The 15874-nt window shown below is 47.7% G+C and overlaps 1 protein-coding gene across 1 annotated transcript in view; it reads left to right on the top strand.

Moving 5' to 3' along the window:
* Nucleotides 1-14514, top strand: part of PPME1 (protein phosphatase methylesterase 1) — a 21062-nt gene extending 6548 nt beyond the window's left edge. Inside the window, exons 4-12 of the mRNA XM_014956124.1 lie at nt 1724-1878; nt 3589-3679; nt 4398-4463; nt 4742-4874; nt 6369-6498; nt 7182-7226; nt 8177-8241; nt 10719-10786; nt 12172-14514. Coding sequence (XP_014811610.1) covers nt 1724-1878; nt 3589-3679; nt 4398-4463; nt 4742-4874; nt 6369-6498; nt 7182-7226; nt 8177-8241; nt 10719-10786; nt 12172-12190 — 772 coding nt within the window. The 3' untranslated portion in view covers nt 12191-14514. The remainder of the gene's footprint in view (nt 1-1723; nt 1879-3588; nt 3680-4397; nt 4464-4741; nt 4875-6368; nt 6499-7181; nt 7227-8176; nt 8242-10718; nt 10787-12171) is intronic.
* Nucleotides 14515-15874: the final 1360 nt, after the last annotated feature.

Here is a 15874-nt window from a genome sequence, read left to right as displayed (position 1 = left end):
TTCCTCTCGTCCTGTCGCCTGTGACTTGAGAAAAGAGACCGACCCCCACCTCTCTACACCCTCCTTTCAGGGAGTTGTAGAGAGCAAGAAGGTCTCCCCTCAGCCTCCTCTTCTCCAGGCTGAATAACCCCAGCTCCCTCAGCCTCTCCTCATAAGACTTATTCTCCAGACCCCTCACCATCTTTGTTGCCCTTCTCTGGACCCGCTCCAGCACCTCAATGTCTTTTTTATGGTAGGGGGCCCAAAACTGGACACAGTACTCAAGGTGAGGCCTCACCGGTGCTGAGTACAGGGGGACAATCACCTCTCGGGCCCTACTCCCCACGCTGTTCCTGATACAGGCCAGGATGCTGTTGGCCTTTGTCTTCAACAAAGATGTTAAATAGTACTGGTCCCAATACAGACCCCTGAGGAACACCACTCGTTTAATTTGGGTGTCGTCAACTACAGTGCTCCTTCAGTAGAGTTCAGTCACCAGCTCTGCTGATGTTTTGGGTTTTGTGAATACTTTCACTTACAAGTGACAGCTTCAGTTTAAAGCAGGTGCCTTATGGAAAGGAGGAGAAGTTGCCCCTTGTTTCTGTGCTCATAGAAAATCCGAATAACTTTGTGCTTGGCTGAATGTTATTTATCTCTGCCTTGCTCAGTAGGGCTCAGGTATTTTCCCTCTTTAATTGCAAAAGGTTTCTCCTCTCGGAACAGTAAATTTCTTCATCTGCGCTTTCCTGCGAGAGGATTTGACAGCTTTCTCACCTTTTACGTGAAATTCCTATCAGCAAATGTCAGCGTAAAAGGTTCTTCAGGCATTTCTTCTAAATGAACGTTTTCTGTTAATAAAAAGGGAAATGACATGCTTGTTAGGAAAGTATTGGCTTGAAGGATTTCCTGCATTGGTGCCTGGATGAAACAGTGATAAGAAAATAAACTTATCTCAATTACCTGTGGGTTAAATCACAGAATCTTAGTGGTTGGAAGGGACCTCTGAGATCGAGTCCAACCACAAAAAAACCAAAAACAAAAACACCACCACACACCACACCACACCAAACGCCCACCAAAAACACCGTACCCACCAACTAAACCCCACACTCAACACCTCACCGTAAACCAATAACCTTGGGCACTAGAGCAGGCCCTGAAGAGTCATGTCTAGACGTTTCTTAAATACCTCCAGGGATGGTGACTCCACCACCTCCCTGGGCAGGCTGTTCCAGTGCCTGACCACTCTCTCAGGAAAGTAATTCTTTCTAATATCTAATCTAAATCTCCCCTGCCCCAACTTCAGACCATTTCCTCTGGTCTTGTCGTTCGTCCTTTGGGAGAAGAGGCCAACACCTGCCTCTCTACACCCTCCTTTCAGGTAGTTGTAGAGGGCAATGAGGTCTCCCCTCAGCCTCCTCTTCTCCAAACTAAACATGCCTAGTTCCCTCAGCCTCTCCTCACAGAACTTGTTCTCCAGACCCCTCACCAGCTTGGTGGCTCTCCTCTGGACACGCTCCAGCACTTCAATGTCTTTCCTGTAGTGAGGGGCCCAAAACTGAACACAGTACTCGAGGTGAGGCCTCACCAGTGCCGAGTACAGAGGCACGATGACTTCCCTAAATGAGCACACAGAGAGGATTTGGAGCTCTTGGATCTGTCCTTTTTCCTTCCAATGTACAAACCTGCTTCAGAAATGTGTCGAGGTAGAGAAGCCAACCGTGCTTTTATCTGGATTTGGCAGAGACGTCGGGAACGTGGTGGAAGCTCTGTATGGGGACCTTCCTCCCCCCATCATGCTGATCGGGCACAGCATGGGGGGGGCCATCGCCGTGCACACAGCGGTGGCCAATTTGGTGCCAAGTTTACTGGGTCTGTGCATGATCGACGTTGTGGAAGGTAAGTGCCTGTCCCCTAGGACAATCTTCTGCACCCTTGGATGGGCTTCTCTCTTCCTCGTTGTTCTTTTATCCCTAAATCCCTGAATAACAGAAAGTTGCACCCAGTTTTTAAACCAAAGCAAATTCCATCCTCCTAAACAGATGCTGCCTACGCAGAAGTCCTTCTAGTGTGAGCCCTGGTTTTGCTTTTCCCAGATGGGCTCTGTGTTTGCTTTTTTTCCTGATAATTTCACAGAATCACAGAATGGTGGGGGTGGGAAGGGACCTCTGGAGATCATCCAGTCCAACCCCCCTCCCAAAGCAGGGCCACCCAGAGCAGGTTGCACAGGAATGTCTCCAGAGAAGGAGACTCCACCACCTCTCTGGGCAGCCTCTTCCAGGGCTCTGCCACCCTCAAAGTGAAGAAGTTCCTCCTCATATTGAGATGGAACTTCTTATATTCCAAATTTGTGCCCATTTCCTCTTGTTCTGTCCCTGGGTACCACTGAGAAGAGTCTGGCCCCATCCTCTTGCCACCAGCTCTTTAGATATTGCCCAGCATTGATCAGATCCTCTCTCTGTCTACTCTTCTCCAGACTAAAAAGTCCCAGGTCCCTCAGCCTTTCCTCAGCAGAGAGATGCTCCAGTCCCTCATCATCTTCATATCCTCCACTGGACTCTCCCCAGCAGTTCCCTGTCCTTCTGGAACTGGGGAGCCCACAACTGGTCCCAGTGCTCCAGCTGGGGCCTCCCCAGGGCAGAGCAGAGGGGCAGGATGACCTCCCTCCACCTGCTGCTCACACTCTTCCTGATGCCCCCCAGGATGCCCTTGGCCTTCTTGGCCACCAGGGCCCATTGCTGGCCCACCTGTTGTCCACCAGGTCTCTCTCTAAACAGCTGCTTTTTATTTCTGTGCAGTACTTTCTTGTTAGTGGGGAGGAGGGTGGCTTTTTATGTAATTTTTATGTAATTCATGGTGCCAGTGAGTGGTTCCTGCCTTCTCTTACTATCTCGATATCCCACCTGTTCAAATATTAATTTTCTAATGTGGGAGCAGGTATGAATTTGGGCTTAGGAGTACTATGTTCATGGAATCACAGAATGGTTCAGGTTGGAAGGGACCTTAGAGACCATCCAGTTCCAACCCCCCTGCCCTGGGCAAGGACACCTCCCACCAGAGCAGGTTGCTCCAAGCCCCCTCCAACCTGCCCTTGAACCCCTCCAGGGATGGGGCAGCCACAGCTTCTCTGGGCAACCTGGGCCAGGCTCTCACCACCCTCACACCAAACAATTTCTCCTGAATATCTCCTCTAAATTTCCCTCCTTTCAGTGTCAAACCCTTCCCCCTCCTCCTAGGGCTCCCCTCCCTCATCAAGAGTCCCTCCCCAGCTTTCCTGGAGCCCCTTGAGGGACTGGAAGGGGCTCCAAGGTCTCCCCGGAGCTTTCTCTTCTCCAGGCTGAACCCCCCCAACTCTCTCAGCCTGTCCTCCCAGCAGAGGGGCTCCAGCCTTCCCAGCATCTCCGTGGCCTCCTCTGGACCTGTTCCCAACAGGTCCATGTCTCTCCTGTGCTGAGGACTCCAGAGCTGGAGGCAGCACTCTCCTTAATTGTTTTCAATCCCAAGTGAGCTCCAGTTCTCTCTGAGGATGCTCCCTGGCAGCCAGTTCTGTATAGAGGCACCTGTCAATAAATTTAATCAGAGTCCATAAAGTTAAAACCTTGTTTTTAGGTACAGCCATGGACGCGTTGAACAGCATGCAGAACTTCTTAAGGAGTCGTCCCAAAACATTCAAGTCACTTGAGAATGCCATTGAGTGGAGGTAACGTATGTATGGGCTTACATAGTCTCCAAAACCCCTTGTCTTTTTAGCTTGACTCCTGAAGGAAACAAAGTTTTATAATTTGGCTGTTTTCTCCTTTCGTGCTCACTTCCCCACCTATTATCACCAATTCCTTGGTTGATTTGACAGGGAGAGAGGGGACTCAAAGATAATTAATTTCCTGGGAGAGTTGGCTAGATGTTGGAGAAGGATCCTCTAAGAGCTTCAACTAAGGGAAGGCTTCATTTATGAACTGCAGCTTCTTTTTAAGTGTCCCAGCTATTACAGAAGAAGCTGGAGACATCCCAATCTGTACGAAATGAGACTTATTTCCAATTGAGAAAGCTCCCAAATGGGTTATTAATTCTGAATTTGAAAGGGAGAGGCCTCACGGTTCAGTTTGTGGAGTGGAGTCCAGAAAGCCCAGTTCTGTTACCAATTACCCAGCATATTTTTTTGACTTCTCCCCATCCCCTGCCATGAGGTGGGCATAACCCTATTTCACTCTCTCCCCATCAGTGCTTCTCCCTCCCATGTGTCTTTTAAATTACCAGTTACAGTGACAACAGGGGATTCAAGAAAGTTGTCACGTAGCGTGAGCCACCCCAAATGCCTTCTGGGAACAGGATTTTTTGGGAAATGGTGAGGCGTAAAGGGCTTTTGTTCCTATTCTCTAATTCCTTTTAGTAACTCCTTCTGCCCTTCCAATTTTTTCTAGCGTAAAAAGCGGCCAGATAAGAAATCTTGAATCTGCCAGAGTTTCTATGGTTGGTCAAGTCAAACAGTAAGTGGTTTGTTTTTTTATTTTTAAAGCTCTTAAAATTGTCTTGTATATTTTACGATGCTGTTAATACGGACCGTAAATGCACTTAGAAGTGAAAATTTCTTCCAGCAAATACAATTTTCTTATCGTTTGATCACACTTAGTACCAGCAGCTGCACTGAGTCACAGGAGAAAACCTGACCAAAATTTCCCTGGGGCAAAATCTGCCAAGACCCACGTTTAAAATAAGGTTTTTGTTTGTTTTGGCAGGGAATGAGTTTCTGGTTTTATTTTCACAGGTGCGAAGGGGCTGCCAGTCCTGAATGTCCTAAAGCCATAGTGGAAGGTATTATTGAAGAAGAGGAGGAGGAGGAAGAGGATGAGGAAGGGGGAGGCTCTGTCAACAAAAGGAAGAAAGAAGATGACACAGAGGTAGGGAGTTTCTTGCTCTGTTGTCAGCTCATGTTTGCAGGATGCTCTCTTGCAAGAGAAGTAGCCCTGTAGGTATCCCAGTCATTCCAACATAAAAGGGAGCAACTCCAGGGACCAAAAACTTTATATTGTGACTCTTGGTTTTATTCTTTATCTTGTTCTCGTGCCACTGATTCTGTCTTGGACCATCACCGGAAAACATACGTTTGGTTTTCTTTCCTCAGATGCTCACGGATTTAGGACCAAAAACTTTATATTGTGACTGTTGGTTTTATTCTTCATCTTGTTCTCGTGCCACTGATTCTGTCTTGGACCGTCACCTGAAAACATACATTTGGTTTTGTTTCCTCAGATGCCCACAGATTTAGTGCATATCATAGAATCACAGAATGGTTTGGGTGGGAAGGGACCTTAAAGACCATCCAGTTCCATCCCTGCCCTGGGCAGGGACACCTCCCACCAGAGCAGGTTGCTCCAAGCCCCCTCCAACCTGCCCTTGAACCCCTCCAGGGATGGGGCAGCCACAGCTTCTTGGGGCAACCTGGGCCAAGCTCTCACCACCCTCACACCAAACAAGTTCTTCCCCACATCTCATGTCCATCTCCCCTCTTGTAGTGTCAAACCCTTCCCCCTCCTCCTGTGGCTCCCCTTCCTCATCAAGAGTCCCTCCCCAGCTTTCCTGGAGCCCCTTGAGGGACTGGAAGGGGCTCCAAGGTCTCCCCGGAGCCTTCTCTTCTCCAGGCTGAACCCCCCCAACTCTCTCAGCCTGTCCTCCCAGCAGAGGGGCTCCAGCCCTCCCAGCATCTCCATGGCCTCCTCTGGCCCCGCTCCAACAGGTCCATGTCCTTCTGCTGTTGGTGGCCCCAGAGCTGGAGGCAGCACTGGGTGGGGGGTGTCTCCCCAGAGCGGAGCAGAGGGGCAGAATCCCCCCCACTGGCCCTGCTGGCCACGCTGCTGGGGATGCAGCCCAGGATGTGGGGGGCTTTCTGAGCTGATATGTCCTCAAATGGGGCTTCTGGCCTGAATGAAGTATTTTCTGAGTCTTTGTGGTATTTTTGTTCATTTCCAAGACACAGTAGCCTTCAGGAGGTTCTACAGGCAATTGCAAGCTAGGAATGTAAATTCCTCAAGGAAAATCCTTGTAGCCTTGAGTATTTCTCTCACCTGAGTAAGAGCCAAGTCTGGACGTTCAACCAATTTGTGAGCTATTTGTGCCAGTAAAAAAATAGCAAATTGAGTGCCTAAAAACTGCTGCCTTCTCTTCATCTCTAAGCATAGCTCCTGCTGACTTCTCGTTCCTTGCTTGTGTATTTTATCCGTGAGTTGGAGAGAAATTTGGGCTTGAGGAGGCTCATCCACTGGAAGTGTGCAATCCACCAGAGGGAGCCAGTATTTTTTTAAATATATATATCTCCCTCCAAGCGACACTCCGAGTTCATTTTATTTGAGCTGTTTTCCTGATGCCTGACGCCGAGCTCTCTCTCCTCCCTGCAGACAAAGAAGGAGCACTTATACACGTGGCGAATCGAACTGGCGAAAACAGAAAAGTACTGGGATGGCTGGTTCAGGGGTTTATCTAACCTTTTTCTAAGCTGTCCAACCCCAAAGCTTTTGCTTTTAGCTGGTACGTGTCTTTTCCATCCTTTTTAAGTTCAGTGGCTGGTCATTCTAGTCCCACATGACGTTAGAGAATAGGCTCAGCCTTTGGCTAATGTCTTTCCTGAGACCTCTCTCTTCCACCTTGACTTTTCTACGTAGCTTAAAATATCATAAACTGGTCCGTTTGGTCTGTGCAGGCCTGGAATTAATTAGCTCAGAGCCTCTAATATCAAAACTGCACATAATGACCTACTGTGTGTTGCTGCTGTTGGGTGAGCGTTTGACTTGGGTGATGAGGAAGAAAAGCAAACAAGTCACATCCAAGCTGCCCTTCAGGCTCCACTACTGTGATATTTTCCTACAGATAAGGGTCTGATTTGAACTTTTCAACTGAAAGTTAAATTATTGATGTTTTAGAGCCAGTTCTAGGCCCATTTTGTGCCCTGATGGGGAATTAAGCGTGTAACCGAGGTAAATACCTTTTTAAGCTGTAGGGAAGGGTGTATTCGTGCATTTTTGGCTGGGATTCCTTCCTGTCACTTTACTCTCCTGAGGTGCAGTAATGAAAAGTCCTCGTGGGTGTCAGAGATGATGTTTCTTTGGAGTTTTTCAAGCCAAATACCTCCTTCAAAATGTTGAGTAAAGCCCTGCTTAGACAGTCGCGTTCTCTCTGGCTTTTCTCCAATACATCTGTTTATTTGATTGTAGGTGTTGACAGACTGGATAAAGATCTAACAATTGGACAGATGCAAGGTAAATATTTAATATTGTTACTCTGGCCTTACTGTAATGCTCTTTTTTGGATGGCAGCTTGTTGCTATGGGTACATGAGAGAGAGCTGGAATGGCCTCTTCCCAGGTGCAGTCTGTATCGAAACAAATGTGCATTAAAGAATTAGTCCATCCCAAAGCCTTCTCTGTCTGTGGTTTTAGGCAAAGTGGAGAAGTTGGGAAGGGAAAGGTTTAATTAGAAGTTGTGAAGGGCTGTTGCCATGGTTTTTGTTCAGTTTAGTCTTCAGTGATTCCAGCAATGGGGCTGTCACCCTTCTTTTGGATCAGTGAGGATTTCTTTGTAATCTGTTTTTTCCCTTTCTAACTGCATTCCTGAAGTTCTTAGCTACAACACTTGGGACCATCCAGAACTGTCTGGTGTTTCTGGCAGACATCAGCCCAACGTTCAGCATCTGCCTTAATGGTTTGGGTTTTGTGGTTTGGGTTTTTTTTCTTCTTCTTCTTTTTCCTCATCCCAGCTTAAGTGATTTCCAGAGCAACCAGTACTGGAAAGCAGTATTGGGCAGCAGGATTAACATCACGTTAAGGTACATCTGGTAACACTTCCAGCTCTGAAAGGTGGTCTCACCTGCATTGAGAAGCTCTTAAGAGCTTTAGCTTCGTTTAAACTCCTGGGCCTTGTTTTAATTACACCTGGGGAAGATGAATTAAGCAGCTGGTTCTTCCTTTCTTTTGGAGCTGCTGTGTGTATTGTAGTTTGTTTTAGACTCTTGTGCCTTCCATGGTCCCTCTTTACCTGATGAATTTAGTGAGATAAAGAGTGTGAGACCCTTTTTAGAAGACTTCAGTGCTTTTAAGGGTGTAGTGTCTGATGTTTCCTGCGTACACAAGAGGTGTTTGCCTGCACCAATGCTGTTAGAAATCAAGACCACTTAAAAAAGCAGCTCCAGTGATGACTCTCTCCATCCCCAGGGAAGTTTCAGATGCAGGTCCTCCCGCAGTGTGGCCACGCAGTCCATGAAGATGCTCCAGACAAGGTGAGCAGTGCTGTGGGGTTGAAGTCATGATATTCAGAGCTTAGATGGTGTGGGGGGGTCCGTTGCTTATTGTGAAGTGGATTTCACTGAATTTCACTGAATTTTTAGAGTTGGAAGGGACCATAGAGATCATCTAGTCCAACTCCCCTGCTGAAGCAGGATTGCCTAGAGCTTGTCAGAGCATGTTACTCAGGAGCATCCAGGTGCCTCTTGAAAATCTCCAAAGAAGGGGACTCCACAACCTCCCTGGGCAGCCTGTGCCAGGGCTCTGTCACCCTCACTGTGAAAAAGTTCTTCCTCATATTCAAGTGGAACCTCTTATGTTCCAACTTGTGCCCGTTGCCCCTCGTCCTCTCACTGGGAACCACTGAAAAGAGTCTGGTTCCCTCCTCCCTCAGCCCGCCCTTGAGATACTTGTAGGCATTGATAAGGTCTCCCCTCAGCCTTCTCTTCTCCAGACTAAAGAGTCCCAGCTCTCTCAGTCTCTCCTCATAAGGGAGATGCTCCAGTCCTTGAATCATCTTTGTTGCCCTTCCCTGGACCCTTTCCAGTAGCTCCCTGTCCCTCTTGAACTGGGGAGCCCAGAACTGGATGCAGGATTCCAGTTGTGGCCTCACCAGTGCAGAGTAGAGGGGCAGAATGACCTCCCTTGACCTGCTGGCCACACTCTTCCCTATGCAGGCCAGGAGGTGATACTTCAGCGGTGGTTTTTGGCATGACATCTTAACTGGCTGTTCACAGAGTAGCTTGGATTTAATCACGTTTTTTTAAGGTAGCTGGAAAGTCTGGGCTAAGATCAGAATCAGAATGGTGGAGGTTGGAAGAGGCCTTTCAGACCATGGAGTCCACCCACTGGCCACACTCTTCCCTATGCAGCCCAGGAGATGATACTTCAGCAGTGGTTTTTAGCAAGACGTCTTAACTGGCTGTTCACAGAATATCTTGGGTTTAATCACGTTTTTTAAGGTAGCTGGAAAATCTGGGCTAAGATCAAAATCAGAATGGTCGAGGTTGGAAGGGACCTTTCAGATCATGGAGTCCAACCATCAACCCAACACTGACAAACCCACCACTGACCCATGTCCCTCAGCACCACGTCTGCCTGGCTTTGAAATCCCTCCAGGGATGGGGTCTTCCAAGGCTTTACAACCCTTTCCATGAAGAAGTTGTGCCCAGCACAACCCTTTCTGTGAAGAAATTGTCCCCAGTATCCATCCTCAACTTCCCCTGGTGCAACTTGAGGCCGTTTCCTCTTGTCTCATGGCCTGTTCCTTGGGAGAAGAGACCGACCCTCCCGGCTACACCCTCCTCTCAGGGGGTTGGAGAGAGCGAGAAGGTCTCCCCTCAGCCTCCTTGTCTCCAGGTTCAACACCCCCAGCTCCCTCAGAAGTTCTCCAGACCCTTCTCCTTGTGCTCCAGAGCCCTCACCAGCTCCGTTGCCCTTCTCTGGACACACTCCAGCCCCTCAAGATCTTTCCGGGAATGATGGCCCCAAAACTGGACCCAGCCCTTGAGGTGGGGCCTCCCCAGTGCCCAGTCCAGGGCGGTGGTCACTTCCCCAGTCCTGCTGGCCACACAGGCCAGGATGTGGTTGGCCTTCTTGGCCAACATGACACAGGGCTTGGCTGGGTTACAGATGTATCTCTGGGGCTAGTGGTGATATGACTAACTCTTATCACATGGAGTGTGGATTTACCCTCCCTCCTTTCCTCCTGGATTTCTCCTCTCTCCCCTGCACTAACCAGTGCCTTTTGGGGTTGGTCTGAGTATTTTGCTGAGTTGGGTGGCTCACATTTTCCAAATAAGAAACAAATGTTCCCAAAAGAGCTTACAGAGAGAGTAATGCTGCTTCTGGGCACTGCTGAAGTGTCCAGATAGGAGCAGGAATGTGGGGAAGCCAGTGGAGCCTGTGGTTGGAAACACATCTGGTTTTAAAGCTTGTTCTACACTGACCATGGTTGGAAACACGTCTGGTCTTAAAGCTTGTTCTACACTGACCACTGAGAGTGTAAAACAGCCTTTCTGTGCCTCACTTTACTATCTGGAATAGGGATTTTTATCTAAATATATTGACTTCTTCCATTCTAAGCAGTATTATTACCGCCAGCTCACTGTCTCGATTTATTTTTTATAGCAATAATTCGTGTCCTGATTTCACCAGCCCATTTTACCTGCTAACCTTAGGCATTTTTTTTAAGAATTACTGAAAGAGGTGGTGAAAATGTTTTGTGGGTTCTTGCTTGTGTGGTCAGTGTCAGAGTAAAGGGGGAAAACACTTAGTTCCTTCTTTTATATATAAACCAGTTATACAGAACTTTTAATTTCTAAGGAACAAACTTGATTGAGCAAGGGGGTTCTGAGGACACAAACTTGTTGTAAATGCTGCAAATTTTGAAAACTACCGGATTTCTTGTAGTCTTTGTGTCCCTTCAAATTCCAACTGATTTTTTTGGGGGTTTTTCTCTCCTTTCCCTCAGGTTGCTGAAGCTGTCGCCACGTTTCTGATCCGTCACAGGTTTACAGAGCCCATTGGTGGATTCCAGTGGTAAGTGGGTGCTGGAGCAATCCTTGAGCAGAGCTTTTTGCTCTTTGCTGCCTCCATGTTTGTCTCTCCACGTGAGAGGCTGGAGTTTTAGCATAAAGCTAAAAACCACATGTAAACAAACAGCTTTGAATCGCAGCCAGTAACGTGTTTGATGTCTTTTTTTTTTTCCTCTCTAAACTTCTCACTTATTAATGAAACCTCCTTCCTTGGAAGGGAGGAGCGAAGCAGATCCTCCCCGGCTGATTCCTTGCTTTATAGCCTGCCAGAAGGCAGAATTACGAGCTTTATGGTATTTAGTTTAAATAGCATTTTATTTAAGTAATGTTTTGGAAGCGACTTGCTGTACACTTCTTTGGCCAAGAAATACTGGTGAGATCAGACAGATGAAGCTGTGTGCTTCCCTTTGCAGACTTTCCACGCTTATCTCATGTGGTTTTCACTGAATTTCACTGAATTTTTAGAGTTGGAAGGGACCATAGAGATCATCTAGTCCAACTCCCCTGCTGAAGCAGGATTGCCTAGAGCTAGAGCACGTTACTCAGGACTGCATCCTGTTTTATATCACAATAAATTGTAGAAGCCAGACTTTTGCAATCACCTCTCTGACTGATAAGCTTGATAGGAAAAACTCACAGAATCTTAGTTATGATACCATAAAACTAATAATTAAAGCAGTGCTTAGACCTCATAGAAGGTGCTAATCTGTTTTACCGTTCGTCTGAAAGATGATCCTAAAATAGGGGTGTTTCTTAAGCAGCCCTGCAAAGTCTTCCTGCCTTTAGCTAAGAATTGTTCAACAAAAGCTGGAAGCCCCAGAAATATGTGATGCTGCAGGGACTGGCGATGCTGGTCTGCGTTGCTGGATGATCTCTTTCTCTTTTTCCCCTTTATCCTGTGCCTTTGGGGGATGAAACAGCAGGAACAGGGGACTGGGGACTGCATATTTTAAATCCAATGAAAGGATGCAGTGTAGGTTGATGTGTAAATGGTGAGAGAGGAAGGAGACCAAAGGGCTGTACTGCATTGCAGTGTTGAATCTCCATCAGGTATTTGGCAACCTCTGCTGTCTCTGTGAGGCTTTGGAGGCCCAAGCTTGTTGCTCCTGCTATTATGGCTGTAGCAAAAGCAGCTTTAAAACTTAAAAAACTTTAAAAAGTTGGTCTTACTGTGTCCTTAAGCCACAGACAGCAACATATCAAGCTTTGTGCTTCTCACTGTTACGTAGCTCACAAGTTGTTAAACTGATGAATGCATCAATGCTGATTTTAACCTGCACGATAGACTCTTTTTGGCCTTCTTTGATCTTGGGTAATCAAATATCTGCAGAGAATACCTTGATTTTAATGTGTGACCTTTTCTTCTGCTCTCTTTTTTTTCCCTCCTAGCGTGTTTCCTGCTTGTTAATACCCTGGTGTTCTCCAGCACTGAGTCCTGTTGTAAATAAACTGCACCAGAGGCCACTGTGATGTATCCATACCCTTTCATCTCTCCAGTTCAGCGGCAGTGAGAAGTTGGTGTGAGATTCATCCCCTAGAACTAGTTCTCCAGAATGTGTAAATGCTTAGGGACTTCCTTGCTGGGAAGCAGCTTGGTAACTGAAGACCATGAAAAGCTCTTCAGGCCCTTGGAAGCGGGCTCCTCTCTGCTGCCACAAGGAAAGACCTCCTGAATTCCCAAGTAGTCCATCATACCGATTCTCCATCGATTCTCAGGCTTTCTTGGACCCAACGGTCCAAAAGGGGCCGTTGGCCATCCAGATCCACCGAGGGCATTGCAGCATAGCCAAAGGCTTCAGGATTTCTCCATGGAATTCGTCTAATTGTCTTTTGAAGTACCCCTTAGGTTTGTTTTTATATACATATATATATATATACACACGTGTTTCTTTCCCCTAAAGCAGATGAGGAATCGGCTTCGTTGGGAGCTCAGGTTTCGTCTCACCGATGCCAGCCTTAGGAGTTAAACTGCAGGAAACAGCCCAGATGCTACCAAAAGGTGAGGAGGGGGCACCGTGAGCTCCGTTTCAGAGTCTGGCAGCTTTCTTACTGCTTCTTTCCATTTCTCAACTGAGGAAAAAACCAGCCCCGGATAACTCCATCTACTGCAAACACATAAACAGGTTTATGGGGAGGACCCAAGAGCAGCCCTAACAACGTGGTCTGTGGGCACTTTGTCTCTTTGGCCATTCCCTGCCCCTGTGATGGGTTTGTGCTTCCCTTCTTGAAGCTGCTACACACAACTGACCAGAGATCGGCGCCTTTTGGGTGAAAAGAACGCAAAAAGCACGGTAGATAAAACCCTGGAAGAGCTTGGAGTCCGTCCTGCTGATGTTGATGCAGAGACACAGGCAGCTGCTGCGTGATGCTCCACCCCCAGTACTGGAGGAAAGACCTTGTTTCACTGTCACTTTCTAAATCCTTTCACTGCCTGCCTTCCATATTTCCCTGTAAATGCAGTAATCACACGGAGAGCTTTTCTTCAGGGTCAAATTATCCTCCACAGACAGTTCTTCAGGTTGCTTTCACCCAAGAATCACTCTTGACCATAAGAGCAGACACGTTTTGGAGCAGTTTTTCCTCACTACGTTGCTGGTGGATGTCTGAAATCTTTTCTTTTTTTGTTTTGGTTTTTTTTTTTTGCCTTGTGTCCATAACCCCCGTGATGCTGGATGATGAAAGCAGGATTTTTTGAACCCTGGTTTTGCTGAGGCACCAGTTCTCTCGTTGGCCTGATTTTGGGAGCTGCATCTGGGTGGTTTTCCTGTGACAAGAGCCAGCAGGAATTCTCAACCTTTTGAGAGGTTGTCATGGTTTTGACCAGGACAGAGGTTCAGGTGGTGGTGAGCAAAGGCAGATGGTGCAAAGAGCTGGCAAATCCCAGTTTGATGTTGGTGTTTACCCCCATGGAGAGCCACCAATCTCTGATTCATTCACACATCAGCCCTGGACACCCTGAGCTCTGTGTCCCTTCCCCAAACACATCGAGGTGGAAAATTAGAGACAAAAAAAAAGCCTCATTCCAGAGAGTTCTCCTCTCTCCTGGCACTTTGGTCACCACACTCAGGTGTTAAAAGAGCAATTGCTGGCTCCCGGCGCTTCCCTCCGTAAGTCACCCCGTTAATTATTGCATTCATTTACTGTGACCTTGATGTAACGTCCACCCCCCTCCCCCCCAGGTTTAATTGCCCATGGATTAAATGGCTCTACAGTAGTTGAGATGCAAAATAGCACTTTCCCCAAGCTGTATCCTGAAGGATTGGCAAAATTCTCGGTCCTTTCCAGCTGATTCCTTGTGTTCAAATCGATAGAGATTAAATAATTCAGTGTGTGTGTGTCCAGAGTCTCTCTTCACGGGATAGTTAAGCATGTGCCTGTTGTCATACTTCATCAATGATCTCGTTAAGTCACATTCCTCCCTGATGAAGTAACTTGGAGGAGCTGGCTTGGAGTGATTCCTTGTAACTCCTTGCATTTGCCTGTTGTTATTCCTTTTCATTTGCAAGATATTTAAAAAAAAAACAACAAACCCACCAAGAAACTCGATGGAAAGCAAGAAAAAAAAAAAATCAGTTTTTTTTATTCTGTAGAAGCACCATTGGAAAACGAGTGACTGTTTCCCAATCTTGTGGGCTCCCCCGGAATTCTATTTTGTTGTTACCATTTGAGAAGTGAGTGGAAAAAAAAAAAAAAAAAAAGAAAAATAATAAATATTTCAACAGCCTCTGCCAAGCTCCCGGCTCCTGATTTGAGCAGAAAAGGCAGCTCGTGGAGTGTTTTTTAGCTTTGAAAAAAAAAGGTGACACCGGGGACAGCGGGAGGGTGGCTGGAGGGGGAATTCCTTTCGGCTGCGTCGAGCCACGTATTATTTTTTGAGACCCTACTTTTGGCTGAAAAATAGGAATTACGCAATTTCTTCTCCCTTTTCGGGCAGAGATGAATGGGTTTGAGGTGCAGGATCTCACAGACCGTGGTAAAAATGTAGCTGCAGAGAGAAGAAATGTTTTCTCTGACTCATGAAAAATGGGAACATCTAGAAAATCCTCCCCCCAACCCCCGGCCAGCTTCTCGCTGCGTTTTTCCACGGGCTGGAGGATTGGGCTGGCTCCGAGTTAAAGCAGATAAACAGGAGGAGACTGGCTGAATTGAAAGGATGCTTTTGGGTATTTCACAGAATCCCTGAATGATCTGGGGTTGGAAGGGACCTCTGGAGACCAACCCTCTGCCAGAGCAGGGCCACCCAGAGCAGGTCCCACAGGAACGTGTCCAGGTGGGGGTTGAATGTCTCCAGAGAAGGAGACTCCACCACCTCTCTGGGCAGCCTCTGCCAGGGCTCTGCCACCCTCACAGTGAAGAAGTTCCTCCTCATGTTGAGGTGGAACTTCTGGTCCAGTTTGTGCCCATTTCCTCTTGTCCTGTCCCTGGGCACCACTGGAAAAAGCCTGGCCCCATCCTCCTGACACCCACCCTTTAAGGATTTAGAGGTGTTGATCAGATCCCCCCTCAGCCTTCTCTTCTCCAGACTAAAAAGCCCCAAGTCCCTCAGCCTTTCCTCATCAGAGGGATGCTCCAGGCCCCTCAGCATCTTTGTGTTCCTCTGCTGTCCCCTCTCCAGCAGTTCCCTGTCCTTCTGGAACTGGGGAGCCCACAACTGGTCCCAGTGGTGGCCTGTGGCCTCCCCAGGGCAGATCAGAGGGGCAGGATGACCTCCCTCCACCTGCTGCTCACACTCTTCCTGATGCCCCCCAGGATGCCCTTGGCCTTCTTGGCCACCAGGGCCCATTGCTGGCTCGTGGGCATCCTGTTGTCCACCAGGACTCCCAGGTCTTTCTCCTCAGAGCTGCTCTCCAGCAGGTCACCCCCAACCTCTCCTGGTCCATGGGGTTATTCCTCCCCAGGTGCAGCACCCTACACCTGCCTTTGTTGAAGTTCATCAGGGACATATTTCGGTATCTCTCACTTAGAGAGACATATTTAGGACACTTGATGCAGCACCCTACAGTTGCCCTTGTTGAAGTCCATCAGGGACATATTTCGGTATCTCTCGCTCAGAGAGACATTTTTAGGACACTCTTTTGCTTTTGTTCCAGTC

Source organism: Calidris pugnax, unplaced genomic scaffold, assembly GCF_001431845.1.
Source record: "Calidris pugnax isolate Ruff unplaced genomic scaffold, ASM143184v1 scaffold257, whole genome shotgun sequence".
Lineage (NCBI taxonomy): Eukaryota > Metazoa > Chordata > Aves > Charadriiformes > Scolopacidae > Calidris > Calidris pugnax.
Note: the sequence above shows the minus strand (reverse complement) of the source record. Positions and strands in the feature narration are given on the sequence as shown.